The 22,458-nt window shown below is 43.0% G+C and overlaps 1 protein-coding gene across 6 annotated transcripts; it reads left to right on the forward strand.

Moving 5' to 3' along the window:
- The first annotated feature begins 11 nt into the window (after nucleotides 1-11).
- Nucleotides 12-15,152, forward strand: trmt5 (tRNA methyltransferase 5). Of its 6 annotated transcripts, none has more exons than XM_068038787.1 (6): nucleotides 25-80; nucleotides 981-1,047; nucleotides 8,298-8,941; nucleotides 9,781-9,905; nucleotides 11,318-11,972; nucleotides 13,322-15,152. In XM_068038787.1, the coding sequence occupies exons 3-6, from the start codon at nucleotides 8,452-8,454 to the stop codon at nucleotides 13,390-13,392; spliced, it is 1,341 nt and encodes a 446-aa protein (XP_067894888.1). In that variant the 5' UTR covers nucleotides 25-80; nucleotides 981-1,047; nucleotides 8,298-8,451; the 3' UTR covers nucleotides 13,393-15,152. The 6 variants fall into 6 exon arrangements, with proteins under 6 accessions (XP_067894885.1, XP_067894886.1, XP_067894888.1 ...); XM_068038788.1 differs by lacking the exon at nucleotides 25-80 and adding an exon at nucleotides 87-384; XM_068038784.1 differs by lacking the exon at nucleotides 981-1,047 and having other exon boundaries at nucleotides 12-80.
- Nucleotides 15,153-22,458: the final 7,306 nt, after the last annotated feature.

The following is a 22,458-nucleotide window of genomic DNA, read 5'->3' on the forward strand; positions in this document are numbered from 1 at the left end:
ATTTACGATAACGCAGCATGTTGCTGCGCGCCTTTTGATGACGATGCAGAACCAGTGTTCCCGTTGGAAGGCGGAATGAGGTGAGCGTGTGAGAGGAACATGCTGTCAGTGGGTGAGGTCTCCGAGCAACAGGGGCGAAAGAGCAGCGCCCCTTCCCCTCGGACTGGCTCCCTGAGGTCGAGCGGGGGAGCTGGGCTCAGCCTTAATCGGGACGGGCCGGTATTTGCTCCGGTTCCAGGTGCTGCCTGGACGGCGCACAGCTCAAGTTCTCCAGGGAAAGATTGGCAGGAACACAAATCACACAGCCGGTGATGGCATTTAAACCGGCCGTTCGGATCATCTAGTGTCCGCCATCAGTAGGGAAAAAGAACTGCTCTTTTTACGGTACTGTGGATGATGCTGCCATTTATGGCCGGCTCCTAGTTGCCCTCAGAAGGTTGTAGTTCTCGGTCGGGGATTCCAGGATATTGACGGATAGGTGTGAGCCCATAGCAATGTCAAATTTGGCATTGAACTAGCAACGCCACTCAGAGAAACCAGTGGGACGATTGGAGTGGGATATCGAATTATTAGATTAAATCAGTGGAATGCTCTTCTGAATTTAGGGCCAGGCCTCTTGATTAATGAAAGTAGAGGGAAGTTTGTGACTGGCTGTGCTATTATCTGACCTTAGAGTACTTGGTGTTGCCACTGAGTGCCCAATTTGGGAATGTGTTCGAATTTGGATGCTAACATTCTTCACCCTGGTGAGCCAAATATTGACCAATAAATGTTCAGCTAATAGTCTCATCTAAGATCGTGTATTCTGTATTTCCTTCATATAGTATCTTACAGGGTGCTGCAATTGAAAATTGTGGATAGGTAGGCCACCAGTCCCTCTTGGTTACCTAAATGGCAGGTGGAAAGGAATAGGTGAAGTACGAAACTCTAAAATATGGAAAAGCCAAAGATTTTGATTTTGAAAATAATTATGTCAATAGATCAAACAAAGTGTGATAGCTGGATTTGAAGAGACTTGTCTGTGTTCAAGAGAAAACTGCATAACAGGTGAGTTTAAAGGAAGCATTACTTTGCAATTTGGATGGAGTCCCTTTTCCCCTCTTGTATCTTTTGAGTCTTGCAAAAGAGATAATTGTATTAAGGACTTTTTTCACTATTTGCTGGATCATCATCAAGTGCTGGAGAAAATCCATGGCTTAAATTTTATCTACCAGATTCTTGGCATTTAAATCACAACTAAACTCTGTCTGTATTATATTGTTTATGGGGTGGTCCAGACAGAAATGTTTATTGACTTGGAAATGAAGAATCTAGTTGGTACAATAGTTTCTGGTTTGGGCATGTCGGTTCATTGGTCTGAAATGCCAACTTATGTGCTAATGAATCAAGCTGCTCCAGGTTAAATAAAAGCAAAATACTGCAGATACTGGAAATCTGAAATAAAAACAAGAGATGCTGGAAATACTCAGCAGGTCTGGCAGCATCTGTGGAGAGAGGAGCAGAGTTAACATTTCAGGTCAGTGACCTTTCATCAGAAATGCAGGACTGCAGAATGGAGGTGTTCCCTGCAGGGAAAAAAAGAGCTCACAACAGTCACTAGATATCTCATACGGGTGGTGGTGTGGCACCTGCGCAATCTGACACCGGTGGAGGAGGTGACAGTGGACATTGTGAGGGTGCCATCGCAGCTGGCCATAGGCAATGATGAGATGGGAAGCCATGAAGGGCAGGATCTTTTGATTGCTCTGTCTTCCGGTGAAGAGCATGGAGGCAACTCCTACCTAGTACGCCCTGTGACTCTTTGACCACTGTCATCTATGGGGTTGGTTCTGCTGATGCACCTGCTGAGTAGGCCGAGTTCTCTTCACCACCTTGTGTTTCCCACAGGACCAGAAGCGGAGGGGAAGCACAGTGTCCCAGCAGAGTCATCGCCGGCCTCTTTGCCAGGTAGAGATGTTCCAGAGCCTGCAACATCACATCATTCCTTTGCACCATCCACCAGCAGTGCAGACAGACTCACCTCAGTTGGGCCTCAATCAAGATTAGAATAAGGAACACTGGGTGAGCAGCACATCACAAGTGAGCAGGAGAAGGAGAAGAATGAGGCAGAGTCAGCTGTGCGCAGTCCCCTTCGGAGGATGGATGAGATACACAGACATGCTTCGCTGGATGAAGCTGCTGGGTCTCGGGAGAGTTTTTCTGGAGCATCAGAGGCAGATGAGTTCCCGTTTGTTGGAGTTCACTGAAGCATTATGGAGCCATGGGCAGACAGTGGAGGAGTTCATGCAGTGCATGTGCAACATTATGACTTAGGGATTCGAGCACATGATTTCCTCCATTGAGAGATTAGGCACCATCTTGGGGAGCCATATGCAGCGCCATTCTCAGTGGATGCAGGAGCAGCGCACTTGATATGCACAGAAAGAGTGAGACTATAGCATGGACTGCTCAGTGTCGCTGATGGTGTAGAGGTGCATGGCGTGGATGCCAGCTGCATCTTATCTGATGGCCAGCATGCAAGAGTGCCATGAAAGGGCTGAGGTTGTAGGGGAGGCTAATGAGGAGGTCACCCTTGTGGCACTGGCGCCATCCCTTGCCTCCTTGGCCCCTCCGACTGAGGAACCATCCATGCTGCAAGGCCCTATAACAGCGTCTGCCCCTGCAATGATGCAGGCGCAGCAGCCTGTGGAGGAGCCCCCATGGGCACCTCCATGACTAGGACTAAAGCCATGGGCAAGCTGCAGAGACAAGGGAACAGGCTGCCTCCATCTCATCTTGAGTCACAAGGGGAGTACCTTGTAGAAGTGGCCATGAGCAAGGCACCACATCATTAGTTCCACTTTTTGGGTCACCTAGGTGAAGTTTTGTCAGTTTGTTCGGTCATTTATTTCTCCTTTTAATAGTAATAATTGCCTATGATCCCATGGCACTATTTTGAAGAAGAGCAGGGGAGTTATCCCTGGTGTCCTGGCCAATATTTATCCCTCAATCAACGTCACAAAGACAGATTACCTGTTGTTATCACATTGCTGTTTGTGGGGGTTTGCTGTGCGCATACTGGATGCCGCGCTTCCTACATTACCACAGTGGCTACACTTTAAAAAGTATTTCATTGACTGTAAAGTGCTTGAGATTACCGGTGGTCATGAAAGACGCTATATAAATGCAAGTCTTTCTTTATGATGTGGAATAGACTTGTGTGTTGTTAATGCTTGATGTCAGAAGTGAAATGCAGATTAAGGTGTGGGAGGTTCCTGGGTCTGCTGCTGTTCCATGATCTGTGATGTGGGAGAATGTTGGCAGTGGAGATCCCATTCTCAATGTTTTTGGATGGCAGTGGGATTCTTCAGATATGTGTGCTTGCTGGATATTTTCTTTGATGGAAGTTGAGTTACAGAATCATCTATTATAAAGGCTGAGAGGCGTTCAAATGAATGCTGCTGAATCAGTCGCTCTTGCGGCCTAGCCAGCCTGCTGATCACCATGAGATCTGGGACCGCCTCGGCAGTCTTCCTCCAATGCCTGGGCACTGGGCTCCTCTGCAGCACCCCATTTGTCCTCTTCCTCTTCTTTCTCCTCCCTGTCCTCTGAGGAAGAGTAGCATTGCAGGTCTTCTCTTCATCCAGCTCCAGTCCTCTTTGTATAGTCATATTGCGCATCGCATAGCAAGTGACCACAATAGGAGACACTGGCCAGTCAAGGCGACTGAAGGCATCCTCAAGATGCCAATGGTCTGTTCAATGCAGGTTCGTGTTAATAGGTGATTCTGGTTGTAGCACCTCTCTCCATCCATGTTTGGATACCAGACCGACACCAGGAGCTACCTCTTCAGGGAATAACCCTTATCCCCCAGCAGCCACCCATGGAGTCTGGATGTTGGCCTGAAGAGGTATAGCACCTAGGACTCTCGCAGGATGAAGAAGTCATGACAGCTGCCCAGAAACCAGGCACACACCTGAAATATGCACTTCCTGTGGTCACAGGCCAGTTGGACATTCAATTTCTGTTTAGGAATCTGGTTGGCTGGTCTATCAGTCCCTTGATGGCAATGTGGGTGGAATTGATGACACCCCTGGACCTGAGGGAATCCATCAATGGCAACAAAGCCCAATGCCCTCAGTGTCTGCACTGGTCCATCTGTCTCAAAATGGATGTAGTCCCCCATCCTCCAGAATAGGGATCCTGACATACTTGATGGCATGATGAGCTGTAAACTGCAAGATGCCACTCAGGTCTGCAGCTGATCCTTGGAACGACCTGGAAGCATAAAAGTTCAGGGCGACGGTGACCTTGGTGATTGCAGGTAAGGGACTGGCATGGCGTTTGCAAGGCCTTAGGCGATTGTGCACCAGAGCACAACTGTCTGAGACCAACTGCCTGGATAGGCGTAGTCTCCTACAGCACTGGCGCTCTGTCATTTGCAAGTAGCTAACCCTTGGGCGGCACAGCTGATATCTTGGGTAGCGCCTTCTTTCCCTTGCAGCCTGTCACTGTGCATCTCTGGTCTCCTCCTGACCAGGAAGATGCATCTGCTGAAGCTACTCCTCGCTACTCTGTCCAATGTCAGAGTAGCCTGCTCCCATTTTCAACTCACTTAGCTGGTGCACGTTCGTTCACCAGGGTTTCCTCTGCCAACCTCTTGCTCAAGTGAAGCCAGCAGCTTCACGTCCCTTTCTGGTGTCCTACCATTCACTGCTCAAAAATTCAAGCCTCTCAGTACCAGTAATAGCAACTGTCTACCACTGGTTGACCATCTGAGCATTATTCTCCACTTAAGTTGGTTGACCAGTGCATCGATTAGCCCTTGTGGCTCCCCGCTGTGTTCGTGACAGCTACACCTTGACGTGTCCCAGACATTGTGTTTTCTGTTCCTCTGAGGTCTGTTAATGAGCTCATCAATGATGAGCTCATTAATTGGAGGCATGCGGGTTCCCGGTTCCCCCACTTCTCCCCTTCCTTTTGAAGTTGCGTTGGAGGCATTGAGATCCAGTGATGACCTCTGGGAATGTGATTTTCAACGCGCGCCCACACCTGTGCCTGGCCCCACTGGCAATTGAAAATCCAGCTTAACGTTTCAGGTCGATGGCCTTTCGTCAGAACTGGAAAAAAGTCAGAGATATAACAGTTTTTAAGTATAGAGGCAAGGAAAGGGGGAGGGGAGGAAAAAACAAAAGGGAAGTTCTATGGTTGCGTGGAAGGCAAGTGAGATTAAATGACAAAACCAGGTGTTAATGGGACAAGTAAAGAAACAAAAGATGGGTTTAGAGGAGCTATAAATAGCAATAACAACCATTACCAGCAACTGCTGCCTGAAAAAATGGGAGCAGTGGTTATGATCTGAAATTGTTAAACTTATTGAGTCTGGAAAGCTGTAAAGTACCTACTTGAAAGATGAGGTGCTGTTCCTTGTGCTTCCGTTAAACTTCATTGGAATAGTATGAGGCTGACGACAGAGAAGTCAGAATGGGAGTGGGATGAAGAATTAAAATGGCAAGTGTTATGGCTAGGGGGGGGAGATGGTGTGGATGACTTTCACTTTTCACCTCAACTGACAATAGACAGTGTTTTTAAAAAAAATATTGTTTTAGTCCCTGAGTGCTTTAGAGGTCAAATTAACAGACAAACGACAGGTTTTCGTGTAGACTTCAAAAATAGATAAATTATTTATTAAACAATACCCAAACATATTCACAACCTCACCCACTCTCACATGCACACACACAAGAAGGGATTGAGATTAGAGGATAGCATGCATTTAAATCCAATTGTTGTAAAAAGAGTTCACTTTGAAACTCTTTTTTGGCTTTCCGGGAGGAATTTTTTAACAGCGGTGCAGACCTGGTGTTCCTTTTCTTGATTCACCAGATTATTTCAGACTCCTCTGGTTAAGATTCAGTCAATGTTGGCGGTGAGAATCCCGTTACAATTTTTCAGGTGGGGAGTTTTCAAGGTTACCTTGCAGTGTCTCTGCCTCTGTGGTTTAAAGATGTTGCAGGCAGGGTCATCGTCTTGACTGGAATGGACCTTCTGCTTGCTGGCTGGCTTTCTGTCTATCTTTCAGAGAGGTTTTTTAAAGAAAAAACCTTATCACACTTGGTTGAGGTCAGGTAACCATAGATGTTCTACTCTGGTGTGTTCATACAATGTCTTTGAACGCGTGGCCATTGTTACACAAGGGGGTTTGAATGTGGCTTATCTTGATAGTGATGTTATGTCCCACCTATTTTCTTGGCTTTGAATCCGGAGTTTCCCTGTCTGTGAAGGCCTTTGTCTACCCAATTCTTGAAGATAGGAGCCATTTAGTATTGAATGGGCTACGTAGTATTTTAATGTGCCTTTCCCAGGACTAGTCCAGACGTGATGATGGGTTTAGTCCCCAACAGTCACTATGTATATTTGCCTACAGGAGAGGTTACCTGACCTCTTACTCCATCTTGTCTGCAGTAAAAGTGTGCCTTTTTTTTTTAAAGAGTTTAGTTCATCAGTTCATTTTTACTGTTTATAATTGCTCCAGTTCACTTTAGTTCATAACAGCCTTGCGTGAATGTAACACAAGCAACTGGAAGCTCAGGGTCGCACTGGAAGACTGAATTGAGGTGTTCAGCAAAGCGATCATCCAATCTTTGTTTGGTCTTCCCAATGTAGAGGAGACCATATTATTACCTGCAAATGCAGTATAATCAGTTGCAAGAAGTGCAAGTAAATCACTGTTTCTCCTGGAAGGAGTGTTTGGGGCCCTGGACAGTGTGAAGGGTGGAGGTGAAAGAAGAGGCTTTGCATCTCCTGCAGTTATGGGGGAAGGTTTAGTGGGAAATAGAGCAGGTGCTGGGGGTGATGGAAGAGTGGACCAGGGTGTTGTGGACAGGACGGTCCCTTCAGAATGCTGAAAGAGGAGGGGGAGTTATGTTTGGCAGCATCATGTCGTAAGTGGCCGAAATGACGGAGGATTATCATTAAATGTGGAGGCTGTTAGGGTTCCCCCTTGTCCTCATCTTCCACCTATCATTCTGGGAGTGAGAAGAACAGGTGAGGGCAAAAGTGCGGGAAATGGAACAGGCACTGTTGAGAGTCCTGTTGAATGCAATGAAGGGGAATCTTCAAGTGAGGAAAGAGGAAGACATATTGGAAGCACTGGTGTCAAGGGTGGGATCATCAGAACAGATATTACGGAGACAGAGAAACTGGGAGTATGGAATAGATTTATGGGTTTAATCTTTAAATATCATTTTCAAAATCACTGCCTTTTCCATATTTTACAGTTTTGTACTTCACCTTCCACCCGTCATTTAAGTAACTAAGTGGAGTTGGTAGCCTATCTGTCCACAATGTTCAACTAAGATACTGTATGAAGTGAATACAGAACTCTATACACTATCTTGCAGGAAACTATTAGCTGAACATTTATTGGTATACAATCAAGGTGGCTGTGGGAGTAAGTGGGCTTATAGTAGATATTGGTCGAAGGCTTATCCCCAGAAATGGAGATAGAGAATAAAAGCAAAATTCCAGTTCCGAAGAAGGGTCACTGACCCAAAACGTTAACTCTGCTTCTCTTTCCACAGATGCTGCCAGACCTGCTGAGTGATTCCAGCATTTCTTGTTTTTATTATGGAGATAGAGAAGTTAGGGATGGGAAGGGAAGAGTCAGAGATGGACCAGGTGAAGATGAGGGAGTGGAGGAAATTGGAAACAAAGTTGATAAAAATTTGGGGTGAGAGCAGGAAGTGCCACAGATACAGTCATCAATGTACTGGAAAAAGATGAGGGAATGGACTGAGTGGGACTGGAACAAGGAATGTTCCACATATCCCACAAAAAGGATGACCGACAAGGACCGAGATGGGTTCCCAAAGCAACACCAGTTGAATCATCTTCAAGTATCAGTGGAAACCCAAAACCCTAAATGCATTCCTTGTAGGCCTGATGAAAGGTCACAGACTGGAAATGTTAACTGTTTCACCATATGCTGCCAGACCTGCTGAGTATTTCCATCATTTTCTGTTCTTATTTCAGATTTCCAGCATTTGCATTATTTTGCTTTTATTTATCCTTCCAGGCTTTCCTTCTCTTTTAGAGCTAGAGTTTCATAAATATGAGACTTCAACATGGAAAATGTAATTTTCATCAGTGTATTTCATTGTGTTTAGCTTGGCCATACTAAATGTAAAAGGTCAGTTAAGCCTTGTCGTTGACTTGGTGACATGATCCAGAGATTTCTTATCAAAGTCAACGGCAAGGCTGCCCAGACGGGATCATTACTGCATTAGTAACTAGTGTTCAATAATTTTTCATCTTAGGATTCTTGTTTTCTTTACCAAGTCTTGGGCAAATACTGTATTAAGTGGATCGGCTAAAAGATTAGCGACTAAGCAACAACTTCAAATAACTCCAATACAATCTCAGTATTTCTCCAGCCAGTACATTTCCAGAGGTGTTGTCACTGAACTGGCCATGATGTCAGCCCGTAACCTTGAAGAGGACATCAATCTTTACACGCCTCCCACAGCAGTACGTGGCATAACTGAGCTGAACAGAGACTTATTTACAAAAAATGTGGCTCTTCCAGCTCTCAAGGTGAAAAAGGACGTCGTAAACAAAGTCATGAAGTCTTTGAAAAATGTAACACTGAAAAGACCTGGACTAAAGCGTGTGATTGAAGACTCAGAAGATAAAATGTGTAGACTTATTTTATTGGACCCATGTAAAATATCATGCTCAGAATCTTTTGAGGCCTCTGAGAAGGCTGTTCTAAAGGAATATAATGTTGATCTTCAGATTCACATGTACAGTTTAGCAATGACTTACGAACATTTCAAACCTGAAGAGATTCTGAAGGCAGTTTTGCCTGAAGGGCAAGATGTAACCTCTGGATTTAGCAGAGTCGGCCATATTGCTCACATGAACCTTCGAGACCATCAGCTTCCGTACAAGTATTTAATTGGTAGGGTGTGAATTTTGTTGCTTCTAAAGTCAGAAATAATTTATATTTGTTTAAGGGGGAAAATATACTATACTTTTTCTTAGTAAAGCAAATGATACTGGATTAATAACATCCAACTAATTACTTTGATGCATAGAAGTTTAAAACCACTTTTTATGCTTTACATCAATTCAAGTAATAGTTTGGAGAAGCTGGGATTCTTCAGAGAAGGTTGAGAGGAGCTTTGATAGAGGTGCTCTGATAGAGGTGCTCAAAATCATGATGGATCTAGACAGAGTATTTGGAGAGAAATTGACCTCATTGGCGGAAGGGTCGAGAACTAGAAGATGCAGATATAAAGTGATTGGCGATAGAAACCAAAGGTAACATGAGGAAAAACTTTTTTACACAGTGAATGGCTATGATCTGGAATACATTGGCTGAGAAGATCTGGTATGCCTGCAAGAGTGATGGAGGAAGATTCAATTGTGGCTTTCAAAAGGAAATTGGATAAGCACCTGGAGGGAAAAATCTTTGCAGGGCTATGGGGATAGGGCAGGGGAGTGGGACTAGCTAAATTGCTCTTGCAGAAGCTCAGGTTTGATGGACCGAATGGTGACCTTTAGTGCTGTAACCATTTCGTGTTAACTAAATGTGAATTTGTTACAAATATTTGGATGCAATTTCAAATTATTGCTGTTAATTAAGCTTTGAAGTTTGTGTAAGTAATTCTTGTAGCTCAGGGTTGTTGTGTTTTACAAAAAATAAATAAACTAATCAGAAAAAATATAATGCACTGAACCTTTTTTCTGCATTAATGTGTTATTCTTTAAAAAATTGCCACTAATTTTGTTTCTTAGGCCAAGTTATAATGGATAAGAATCCTGGAGTAACTTCGGTGGTTAATAAAACCAATATTATTGACAACACTTTCCGTAATTTTCAGATGGAAGTGCTAGCTGGGGAAGACAATATGATAGCAAAGGTAAGATTTTCAAATTTCACTACAATTTTCTTGTTTCCCAATTAAGTTTCTTTAAAACTGTTGCCCTTTTTTTTTTACTTCCACCCATTGAGTAATTTTTGAACTCTTTGATTAACTACTAAGGATAAAAAATGTCTCCTATGTAATCATAGTTTAAAGGCATGAGGGCATTTTTAGCAACCACAATTAAGGAGTCTTGGAAGAGGAAATGATCGCCAGTTCTGAGTTAGGTGTTCTTTTTGGAGGAATACAAGATGTAATGCTTGTGTGCATTATGTGGAAGTATCACCAATCCAAATAGAAACATAAACAGCTATGGTAATAATCTATCTTCTTGCATGTCAGACTGCATTGAAATAAATCATTGTCTTTAGCCAAGTGAATCATGTCTCTTTAGGATCCAAGGCAATTATTTGGGAAGAAGGAGAGGAGGAGGATATGACCACCTTCTTACTCTCTAAATAATAATATCCACCATATACAAATTCTTCCATTCCAGGAAGAAATTATATTTCTGCATACTGCAGGCAGGAGGTGAAATATAATTATTATTTCTGTATATATTTGAGATGATCATAACTTGAACTAATCATTTTCTTAGTTGAAGGATGAAAACTGAAGCCCCTGTTTTGGATTTTATTTAGGTTACTAAGTGTCATTCATTTGAAACAAATGAACTATATAAAATGTTACATAACGTATATGGGAAGGAGTTCTAGAGAGTGGGAATTTGAAAAGGACAGCTATGCTCCTAATTGAACTGTCTGGCTGACCAGCCCAAGGGAAGTACAGATAACTTCTTTTAAGTCATCGAATCGTAGAAAAGTTACAACACAGAAGGAGGCCATTCGGTCCAGCTGACTCACTGCAAGAGCAACTCGGCGAGTCTCACTCCCTCAACCTTTCCTGTAGCCCTTCAAATCTTTTCTCTTCAGTCATGACAGAATGTTTACCTGAAAGTCAAGCTTTAGAGCACATTTGCAAGTAAAACCTGGTTTGTTGTTTGTGTCTTGCATGGGTTTACTCTAGGAAATGGAGAACATTTAGTAGAAGATAGTTGAGACAGCAGTATTTTCTCATATCCATTTCCTCCTGCTCTTAAAGGTGCTTAAAATGATAAGGTTGTTCTGGAAGAGGTGCACATCTATATTTTTGAACTTGTGGAGAGTACTTTGTACAATAACATTGCCGAGCCTTTGGGGAACACTTGGTACCATGGTGATTTTCTTTTTTTAAAAAAAAAAAGACCCAGTGTAATTTCATTTTCAAAACTGGTTTATCAATTGAATTCTAGGGAGAATTGTAAAGTGGGTTATTTTCACAGTTCAATTTCAATTGCATAAGTTTACTAACTTCATTATTTACCTATTATTAGCTCTTGAAATGCAAAAATATAATTTGTGTTTTGATAGGTCAAAGAGAACAATATAACGTATGAATTTGATTTTTCCAAAGTCTATTGGAATTCTCGGCTCAGTACAGAACACAGTCGAATAGTTGGTCTCCTGAACTCTGGAGATCTAGTGTATGATGTGTTTGCTGGTGTTGGACCTTTTGCTGTTCCAGCAGCGAAGAAAAACTGCAGAGTCATGGCAAACGATCTGAACCCAGAGTCATATAAGTGGCTTGTCCACAACTGCAAGCTGAACAAAGTAGACAAAATTGTGCAGACATTCAAAATGGATGGCAGGGACTTCATTTTGGGACCAGTTAAAGATGATTTAATAAAACAAACTGAAGTACTTTCATCAAAGGAGAACAAAACCTCTATTCACATAGTTATGAACCTGCCTGGTTTGGCTCTCGAGTTCTTGGATGTCTTCAGACAACTGCTAGAGGAGCAGAACCCAGTTGGTGCTTTACCCACAGTCCACTGCTATAGTTTTTCCAAGTCTGATGAACCTGCCAAAGATATTCAGAGAAGAGCAGAGAATTTCCTAAGAACCTCCTTAGAGGGACGTTGCTCTATCCATTTGGTTCGTAATGTGGCCCCAAACAAGGAAATGATGTGCATAAATTTTAAGGTCCCTGCTGAGGTTCTATGCAGAAATCACTTGGCAGAAGAAGGTCAGTACTTCAGTGGCAGTATCTGTTCTTATAATGACACATCATCATCTTTACAGCTTCTGACATTCAGTATGATCATGTCTATCATTGCCTAATAGCCTGTGGCTTAAAAGTTGAACTCAGCCATTTATACCAGAAACAACCAAGTGCTCTGTTAAACCACTGTACTAAAAGAAAATATTATAAGTTTTAGGATCTTACAGGTTTTAGATATTCTCTCAGGTAGAGCAATTCTAGCCACTCCTGGAAGCAGACTAAGCTGCTTGTGTTTATGGGTGTTCCCATACTACCCAAAGTTTCAATAAACGATACCTGACGTAACCCAGGGGTTTAACATAGTATCTCTGAATAACGTCAGTGAGTCCTCTTGACTTAACCAACATTATCGCTAACTACTCCCCTATATGCTACTTCTGAGCCTGGTCAACACTTGCCCTCTTATTATTCTGTTTGAAGACCTGGCTGACTACCTGTGCCTCTGTCTTTTTTTAATCTCCCTGTGTTCACAACCAGAAAGGATTAGAGAAATATTTAGCAATTTCAGGAATTTCAATTCTGCCTCATATCAGCACTTATATTGATGAATTTTCTAAAATGTTAAGTAATTCTGACCTGCCATAAGATTCAACCAATACCACAAGATTCCTAATAATGACAGAAGATACTGTTCATTGCTTTGATATAAATTAGCAACAAAATTTTAAAGTTACTGCAGTCACAGGTAAATCAAAATGCCTGGACTTTTTTTTTCAAAACTGGAGATAGTTCAATAGTGAGATTTTACTTTTGGAAAATATCAATTTGGTTGAATCAAATCATTATTTCCTCCCCCCACTTAATTTACAAATGATCTGTTCCCCTGTATTGCCCCTGTGTCATGAGCCATTCTTGGGTATCTTATTCGTAGTTCAAACTCACCATTACAATCTAGGTGAACAATGCATCCCTCTGATGACCTGACCTAGCATGGGAAGTTACTGTTCAGAGAAATATGGAAGATGATATGCCATCTATCACTCTATGCCAGTTAACGCACATGACTATTTATTCACATGTACATTGAGTGTCGTTTACATTGAAGACTGCTCAGTGTAGTTCACCCAATATCAGGGCAACACTGCACTGTCAGTAATTACTGACTGAGCACCAGTAAAATAGATCTAAACATTTTAAGTGTGTTACGTTGCAGCACAGGAAAATGGCAGAATATGAAAACACATAGTAGATGTTAGAGATCAAAGCATCAAATAGTAAGAAAAAAAATCAACTTTTTTTCTGCAAGTTTTTATAGTTTGACTACAGTTCAGAAGTTCTGTTATTAATATACGATCTCGCTTTCATCTTTCCAGACAATACTGAAGAACCAGCTCCAAAACGTCTCCGGCCAGATGAGATTACTGCCTCAGAAGGACCACAGTGACTTGTGATAAATGAGCAACATCATTTTTAGCTGTTAAGAAACTGAATACAGTGCAATTTAATTACCAGTCAGTAGAAGGAATCTCAGAATGTTTGCATCATTTCCTGGACTCCATTCTCCTGGTCATGTCTTGCTTCTATAAACAGCCAGTGATTTGTTATAATGGGTAATGAAGCCCTCTCAAGGGCTCAATTTTTTCTTGCTTACAGGGATAGTTTTTCCACTGTGGATATTGAATTGAATCATGTTAATAAGTAACCAAAAGGAAATCCTGACTTCAAAACACCATTAGAACTGCAAATTTTTTTTTTTTAAAAAAGCATTGTGTATACATTAATCATTTTAGTTTTTGGAATTGAAATTGCCCGAGTTATGTTCTGCACAGCAGAGCACATTTCAGTAGTTTTAAGAATAGATGGCTTCAGCCCAACTGCAGTAAAATAAATTGCATTTGTCATAAACATATTTTCTTCAGCTCCAGTGTCTCATGATTAGGGGTTCAGTTCACAGGAGTAGTGGAGCAATTTGTATTTCATTGAAATAATATATTCTAAGTTATTCATATAACAAGTAACAATGATATTTTATTTTAATTTTATTAATTTTAAATCACGAAGTAAGACATCCTGAGATTGGTCAGAATGAAGTGCTTGTTCTTTAGGCACTTTTGTACATTTAATTTATTTGTGATACACTGCTGTTGGGATATTATATCCTTGCATCTCAGTTCAGTTTACTCATACAGTAATGACACTGATGTTATCTGATGGTTTTTCTAGTATCAAGGGCAATGGGAGCAAGCCAAATAGTTGTTTCGCATCATAGAAGGTAAATGGGGTGAGAGTAAAGTACGATGCAGTTATACAATGTAGTCGGAAACCTGGTTTGCTGAGCTGTTGCAGCTAATGTGTCCCTAAATGTCTTGCCCTGAAATGATGATTTTTTTTAAAAATTGGCTGAAATTAATTATAAAATAGTCTTGTCATTGGGTTGTAGCTAATTAGATAACTTTGATGTATTTTAGTGCTGAGTATTTTGCTTATCAGTGTGAACATGCTTGGCCATGTGAGCCGCATGGAAGATGGCAGGATCCCCAGACACATTGTACAGCGAGCTCGATACTGGTATCAGACCCACCGGCCGTCCATGTCTCCGCTTTAAAGACGTCTGCAAACGCGACATGAAGTCCTGTGACATTGATCACAAGTCGTGGGAGTCAGTTGCCAGCGTTCGCCAGAGCTGGCGGACAGCCATAAAGGCGGGGCTAAAGTGTGGCGAGTCGAAGAGACTTAGCAGTTGGCAGGAAAAAAGACAGAGGCGCCATGGGAAAGCCAACTATGTAACAGCCCCGACAAACAAATTTTTCTGCAGCACCTGTGGAAGAGCCTGACTCTAGAATTGGCCTTTATAGCCACTCCAGGCGCTGCTCCACACACCACTGACCACCTCCAGGCGCTTACCCATTGTCTCTCGAGATAAGGCCAAAGAAGATGGAATGTGAACAGTGTTGATGCTAGAGAATGGAACATATTTCTGCTTTTAGTGTTTAGTGTCAGTATCGAGCATCATCATGAAAAATATAGCATAAATTAGGTGCATCTTATTTTTCTTCAACATTGCCTCAAAACTGCACATGAACTTTCCAAAACTCCACTGCCCAGTGTGACATTTGTTATTCATAAGAGACTTCTGTAATTATCACACTTCCTGTCATGCTTCCAATGTCACGGTGAGTAATTATAATACTATAAATGGTACATTTAGTGGAGATTTCAGGAGTGTCTCACTTGGTGTCATGCTTATATTTCCGTGTCACACTTCAAAGAGAAGTTTTTTTTTAAAGGAACTTTCTAGGAACAGAGTCAGGATATCTGCAGTCTCTGGGTGAGGTCTTACAGATAATTCAGTGTTTACTAAATAATAGCAATCTCTTACTTGACCTCTGTAGGAACTCAGATAATACTTAACAAAAATTATATGCTTTACATTTAAAATGTTACAACCAGGTGAGAAAGGTGTCTAGGGATCCCTCTCAGCCTTCACCTGGTCTTACCGTAACAGGGTTTAATTTTAAACACACTGTGTTTTGAGCACCCCCTTGGTGAATCCTTGTTCACCACTTTCCAATTATATGGCAAATAAACCAGCACAAACAGGCGTTCTTAGGTTTAAAGAAGAAAAGTTGAAATTTATTAAACTTAAATCTAAACTCTAATTCGATTAATGCCTAGGGATACACGATGCACCCACGTTAGCATGCACACGCAATACACACATGCAGATAGAGACAGAAGAAATAAAGTGGAAAAGGTTTTGTGTGTTACGGTTCTTCGAGCTCACTGTAGAGTCCTTGATTGCTTTTCGTTAGGGCCCAGTATTCTTCTTGAACCTTGTTTGCTGTAGGAGACTTTTCTCTCTCGGGATTCATGTGTCTTCAGTGGATTCAGAGGTTTGTGAGAAAGAGATGGGAGCAGACAGTTAAGAGAGGCTATGGCGAGCCAGCCAGGAGAGATCTTCTCAGTTCAGGAGCATTCTGCTTTTTTTCCAAACTGTTTGTACAAATTCAAAAAACTCAGGTCGCCCTGCAGGTTAGTCATGTGACTAGCTGGTTTGACCATGTCCATTTGTGTATACCTTCTGGGAGAGGAGCGGACCTGTGGGGAGCTGATAAATAGAGTCCGAGGATCACAGCCTAGATAACTGACCTTCCGGGGGAGCAGCGGAGAGGAGTCCAGGCATGCCGGAATTTGAAAACAAAGTGGGCAGAGACGTCGCAGGAAAGCTTCAAGGTGATTGGTTGGTGACTGACTGCTGTTGGGAGTATCAGTAAATAGCTGGGTTAGTACACCAGTGTTAGGGTGCGTATGTAAATAGCTTAATAATGAACAAGTGAGTAACCTTTTTTGAGTAATGTTTATTTTAACTTAAATCCTACTAAAAATCAATACAGTTATCAGCTTTAAAAGTAAAGGTAAGGACTTTAGATTGTAGTGGGTATTGTTCGGAGTAGAATGAGGCCCCGAGCGTAATTAGTATTTTTTAATTAAAGGGAATAACTAAGTAATCTAAAGATAAGTCATAGTAGGAGAGCTCACATTCATGATATGCTCCTCCTACGCTTCCAGTGTCCCTGACGACCATGTGTGCAGGAAGTGTATCCATCTGCAGCTACTGGCTACCTGCATTACGGAGCTGGAGCTGCGGGTGGATTCACTGTGGAGCATCTGCGATGCCGAGATCGTCATGGATAGCACATTTAGCGAAGTGGTCACACCGCAGGCAAAGGCTGAAAGGGAATGGGTGACCATCAGGCAGAGTAGAGGAAGGCAGGTAGTGTAGGAATCCCCTGTGGCCATCCCCTGCTCTAACAGATATACCGCTTTGGATATTGTTGGGGGAGATGGCTCAGGGGAAAGCAGCAAGAGCCAAGTTCATGACACCATGGGTGGCTCTGCTGCACAGGAGAAGAGGAAGAAGAGTGGCAGAGCTATAGTGATAGGGGATTCAATCGTATGGGGACCAGACAGGCGTTTCTGCAGCCACAAAGTAGACTCCAGGATGGTATATTGCCTCCCTGGTGCGAGGGTCAAGGATGTCTCTGAGCGGCTGCAGGGCATTCTGAGGGGGGAGGGCCAGCAACCAGTTGTTGTGGTACATATTGGTACCAACGGCATAGGTTTAAAAAAAGGGATGAGGTCCTGTAAGCTGAATATAGGTAGTTAGGACGTAAATTAAAAAGTAGGACCTCAAAGGTAGCAATCTCAGGATTACTACCAGTGTCACATGCTCGCGAGAGCAGAAATAGCAGAATATATCCGATGAATACGTGGCTGGAGAAATGGTGTATGGAGGAGGGATTCAGCTTCTTGGGACATTGGGATCGGTTCTGGGGAAGGTGGGACCGGTACAAGCCGGACAGGTTGCATCTGGGCAGGACCGGGACCAATTTCCTTGGGTGGGGTGGGTGGTGTTTGGTAGTGCTGTCGGGGAGGGTTTAAACTAGAATGGCAGGGGATGGGAATCTGAGCAGAGAGACAGAGGAGGGGGAAACAAGGATATAAATGAAAGACAGAAAGGTAAGAAGCAAAAGTGGAAGGCAGAGAGAACAAGGATGAGAAACAAATGGGGCCATAGTGCAAAATAAAGCTAAGATGACTAACCATGTTAAAAAGACATCTAAAGGCATTGTGTCTTAATGCGTGGAGCATTCGCAATAAGGTAGATGAATTAACAGTGCAAATAGATATAAACAGTTATGATATAGTTGCGATTATGGAGACATGGCTGCTGGGTGACCAAGGATAGGAACTGAACATCCTGGAGTATTCAATATTTAGGAAATACAGGCAGAAAGGGAAGGGAGGTGCAGTAGCGATGTTAGTAGAGGAGGAAATCAAGGCAATAGTGAGGAAGGATATTGGCTCGGAAAATCATGATGTGGAATCTGTATGGGTGGAGCTAAGAAACACCAAAGGGCAGAAAACGTTGGTGGGGTTGTCTATAGGGCCCCAAACAGTAGTGGAGGTGTAAGGGATGGTATTAAACAGGAAATTAGAGATGCATGCAATAAGGGTACAATTGTAATCATGGGTGATTTTAATCTACATATAGATTGGTCAAACAAAATTAGCAATAATACTGTGGAGAAGGATAGCCTGGAGTGTGTACATGACGGTTTTTAGACCAATATGCTGAGGAACCAACTAGAGAACAGGCTATCCTTGACTGGGTATTGTGCAATGAATAGGATTAATTAACAATCTTGTTGTGCGGGGTCCCTTGGGGAGGAGCGACCATAACACGATAAAATTCTTCATTAAGCTGGAGAGTGAACTAGTTGAATCTGAAACTAGGGTCCTGAATCTAAATAAAGAAAACTACAAAGGTATGAGGCACGAGTTGGCTATGCTAGATTGGGGAACTTTACTAAAAGGGTTGACGGTGGATAGGCAATGGATAACATTTAAAGAACGTGTGCATGAATTACAACAATTATTTATTCCTGTCTGGCAAAAATAAAACCAGAAAGGTGGCTCAACCGTGGCTTACAAAAGAAATTAGGGATAGTATTAGATCCAAAGAGGAGGCAGATAAAATTTCCAGAAAAAGCAGCAAGTCTGAGGATTGGGAGCAGTTTACAATTCAGCAAAGGAGGACAAAGAGGTTGATTAAGCAGGGAGAAATAGAGTATGAGAGTGAACTTGCGGGGAACATAAAAACGGACTATAAAAGCTTATGTGAAGAGAAAAAGATTAGTGAAGATAAATGTACGTCCCTTACAGTCAGTAACGGGGGAAATTATAATGGGGAACAAAGAAATGGCAGAACAATTAAACACATACTTTGGTTCTGTCTTCACAAAGGAGGACACAAAACCTCCCAGAAATGTTAGGGAACCAAGGGTCTAATGAGAGGGAGGTATTGAAGGAAATCAGTATTAGTAAAAAAAAGTACTAGGGAAATTAATGGGGTTAAAGGCTGACAAATCCCGAGGGCCTGATAATCTACATCCCAGAGTATTTAAAGTGACCCTGGAAATAGTGGATGCATTGGTGGTCATCTTTCAAAACTCTATAGATTCTGGAGCAGTTCCTACGATTGGAGGGTGGCAAATATAACCCCACTATTTAAAAAAGGAGGAATTACAGACCAGTTAGCCTTACATCAGTAGTGGGGAAAATGCTCGAGTCTATCATAAAGGATGTGATAGAACACCCGGAAAGTTAAAACGGGATTGGACAAAGTCACCATGGGTTTACAAAAGGGAAATCATGCTTAACAAATCTGCTGGAGTTTTTTCAGGATGTAGCTAAGAATAGATAAGGGAGAACCAGTGGATGTGGTGTATTTGGATTTTCAGAAGGCTTTTGATAAGGTCCCACATAAGAGGTTAGTGTGTAAAATTAAAGCACATGGGATTGGGGGTAATATATTGGAAAGGATTGAGAATTGGTTGACAGACAGGAAACAGAGAGTAAGAATAAATGGGTCCTCTTCCGAGTGGCAGGCAGTGACTAGTGGAGTACCGCAGGGATAAGTGCTTGGGCCCCAGCTATTCACAATATATATTAATGACTTGGGTGAGGGAATTAAATGTAACATTTCCAAGTTTGCAGATGACACAAAGCTTGGGGGAGAGGGGATGCAAAGAGGTTCCAATGTGATTTGGACAAGTTGGGTGAGTGGGCAAATGCATAGCAGATGCAGTATAATGTGGATAAATGTGAGGTTATCCACTTTGGTTATAAAAACAGAAAGACAGATTATTATCTGAATGGTGATAGATTGGGAAAGGGTGAGGTGCAACGAGACCTGGGTGTCCTTGTACACCAATTGCTGAAAGCAAGCATTCAGGTGCAGCAAGCAGTTAGGAAGGCGAATGGTATGTTGGCCTTCATTGCAAAAGGATTTGAGTACAGGAGCAAGGATGTCTTACTGCAGTTATACAGGGCCTTGGTGAGACCACATCTGGAGTATTGTGTGCAGTTTTGGTCTCCTTATCTGAGGAAGGATGTTCTTGCCATGGACGGAGTGCAAAGCAGATTTACTAGGCTGATTCCTGGGATGGCAGGATTGACATATGAGGAGAGATTGGGTCGACTAAGCCTATATTCACTAGAGTTTAGAACAATGAGAGGGGATCTCATAGAAACCTATGAAATTCTAACAGGACTAGACAGGCTAGATGTAGGGAGGCTGACCCCGATGGCTGGGGAGTCCAGAACCAAGGGTCACAATCTCAGGATAGGGGTATGCCATTTAGAACCGAAATGAGAAGTTTCTTCACTCAGAGGGTGGTGAACCTGTGGAATTCTCGACCGCAGAAGGCAGTGGAGACCAAGTCATTAAATGTATTCAAGAAGGAGATAGATATATTTCTTAATGCCAAAGGGATATGGGGAGAAAGTGGGAACAGGGTACTGAATTAGACGATAAGCCATGATCCTTTTTAAATGGCAGAGCAGGCCCGAAGGGCCGAATGGCCTACTCCTGCTCCTATTTTCTGTGTGTATTTGGCCATCTTAGCAGTCAACCTGGAATGCGAGCTCCCCCACCTTCAACGTCTGGTGATCAACAGGTGGCACAGTGGGGCAGCGGCAAGCACCGCAGCCTCACAGCTCCAGACCCGGGTTCGGTTCTGGGTACTGCTGGTGCGGAGTTTGCAAGTTCTCCCTGTGATCGCGTGAGTTTCCTCCGGATGCTCTGATTTCCTCCCACATGCCAAAGACTTGCGGGTTGATGGGTAAATTGGCCATTGTAGAAAAAAAATTGCCCCTAGTGTAGGTAGGTGGGAGGAGAGTTGAGGGAAGGTGGGGATGTGAGAGGGAAAAATGGGATCAGTATAAATGGGTGGTTGATGGTCGGCACGGACTCGGTGGGTCGAAGGGCCTGTTTCGGTGTTGTATCTCTCTATGACTATGACTCAAAATCCATTGTGGGTTGAATGTGTCAGGGAATGGCTGCTTAGTCCCTCCAAACACTGTCTGTTAATATGCAAATGTCTTTTCCGGCCACGGCTGATCTGTTTAACAAGTCTTCTTCACTCCGGTAACAGTTTAAAATCAATGTTCATGACAAAATTAATGTGCCTCATTCTTGGCAGGTAGGGGCCTAGCATGACACCTCCACACCCAGTGGAATGAAATGCGGTTTGAGAAAAGCGCATTTCATTAAAAGGATCGAGAGAAAAATGTAAAATACAGAAAAAACATGCATTTCTCTCATTCATTAATCCTAAAAAGTACTACAGCCTTCTCTTGGTGCCAGTGCTGCTTTAATTTCCCCTTTTTTGGCATCTAAATAAACATGTGGTTCTTTTTTTGGGGAAGTTTTTCTTCCGTTTGCCCATTTCCATGGCTGCCTAGGGTCTTTGTTCCTGCTGAGGTAATTTTTAAAAAAAGTCAGTAGTGGGCTGGTCTGTGCTGAACTCTCTGTGCTTTGCTGAGTCATGCAAAGGCTTTTAACTTCGGCGATGGGTGGTTTGCTTCTTTTTGACTGTGGGGGAGGATTCTTTGCTAATCTCCCCTTTGTCCCAGAGGACACTCCTGCCTGTAGGTATTTGTGCAGACTCTACTGCACTCCCTTGTGGCACTTTGACTAGGTGAGGCATCACCCTCATGGTTTCTCTGCCCCCGAGAGGTCTTTCTTTGTCTCTGCAGGTTCCTGTAAATGCTATTAGCAAATCTGGTGGGGTGCTTCTAGAGTCTGTGTTTACGTAGGCGGATGTGTGGTCTAACTTTTCACATTTTTCAGGGTTGGCTGACCGTCAGTCTGGGTTTTCATCCTGGTTTCCTCTCGGACTTCCTTTAACCTGCCCTCTTGGTCATTTTTTCCCCTTCTCTGTCTAACTTTTTGCCAGCCTTGTACCTGCCTGGCCCTTTTTGTTTTCAGCAGGGGTCCCTTACAGTTCATCAGCCCTCTGCTGGAAGGTCCTCATAACACCGGTACAGTACTTAGGAATGCAGGTTTCACTGTAGGTTGGGGTTTCCCCTTAACCTGGCACATGTGGCAAATCTTACAGTACTCCACCACATCTTTGTGGAGTTTTGGGTAGTCAAACTGCTGTCTTATGTAGGCTTTGGTCTTTCGTATACCAGCATGTACAGCCACTATAGTCTTGTGGGCCCTTCTTAATATTTCTGTCTGGTACCTCTGCTGCATCACTAGCTGGTGAACTACTGCCCACTCCTTGCTCTCAGGTCTGTGAGGCGAACTCCATTTCCTCATCAGTACCTCATTCTTTAAATAGTAGCAATCAGGGACTCCCTCTGCTTCACTTTCAGCCTGGGCCTGTGCTAACCCTCGCAATACTGGGTCGGCTCGCTGAACCTCAGCTAGGGAAAATCCATTTAATTCATCCCCGGGTCTCCTAACTTTCCAAAGAAAGTCTCGGACAGGCAGACCTCATAGTCATCCGCCTGCAGTGCCAATGCAGTCTCCTCTGGGGGAGCTGGTTTGATCATGGCCTGATCCACTACACATTCAGGGAAAATGCAGGGGTCCGTCTCCCACCACTGCCCTGTCTCTCTGACCTCCTGCGGTGTTTCTTTCACTACTGGGGGGGCT

The sequence above is a fragment of the Heterodontus francisci genome, chromosome 9 (genome assembly GCF_036365525.1).
Source record: "Heterodontus francisci isolate sHetFra1 chromosome 9, sHetFra1.hap1, whole genome shotgun sequence".
NCBI lineage: Eukaryota > Metazoa > Chordata > Chondrichthyes > Heterodontiformes > Heterodontidae > Heterodontus > Heterodontus francisci.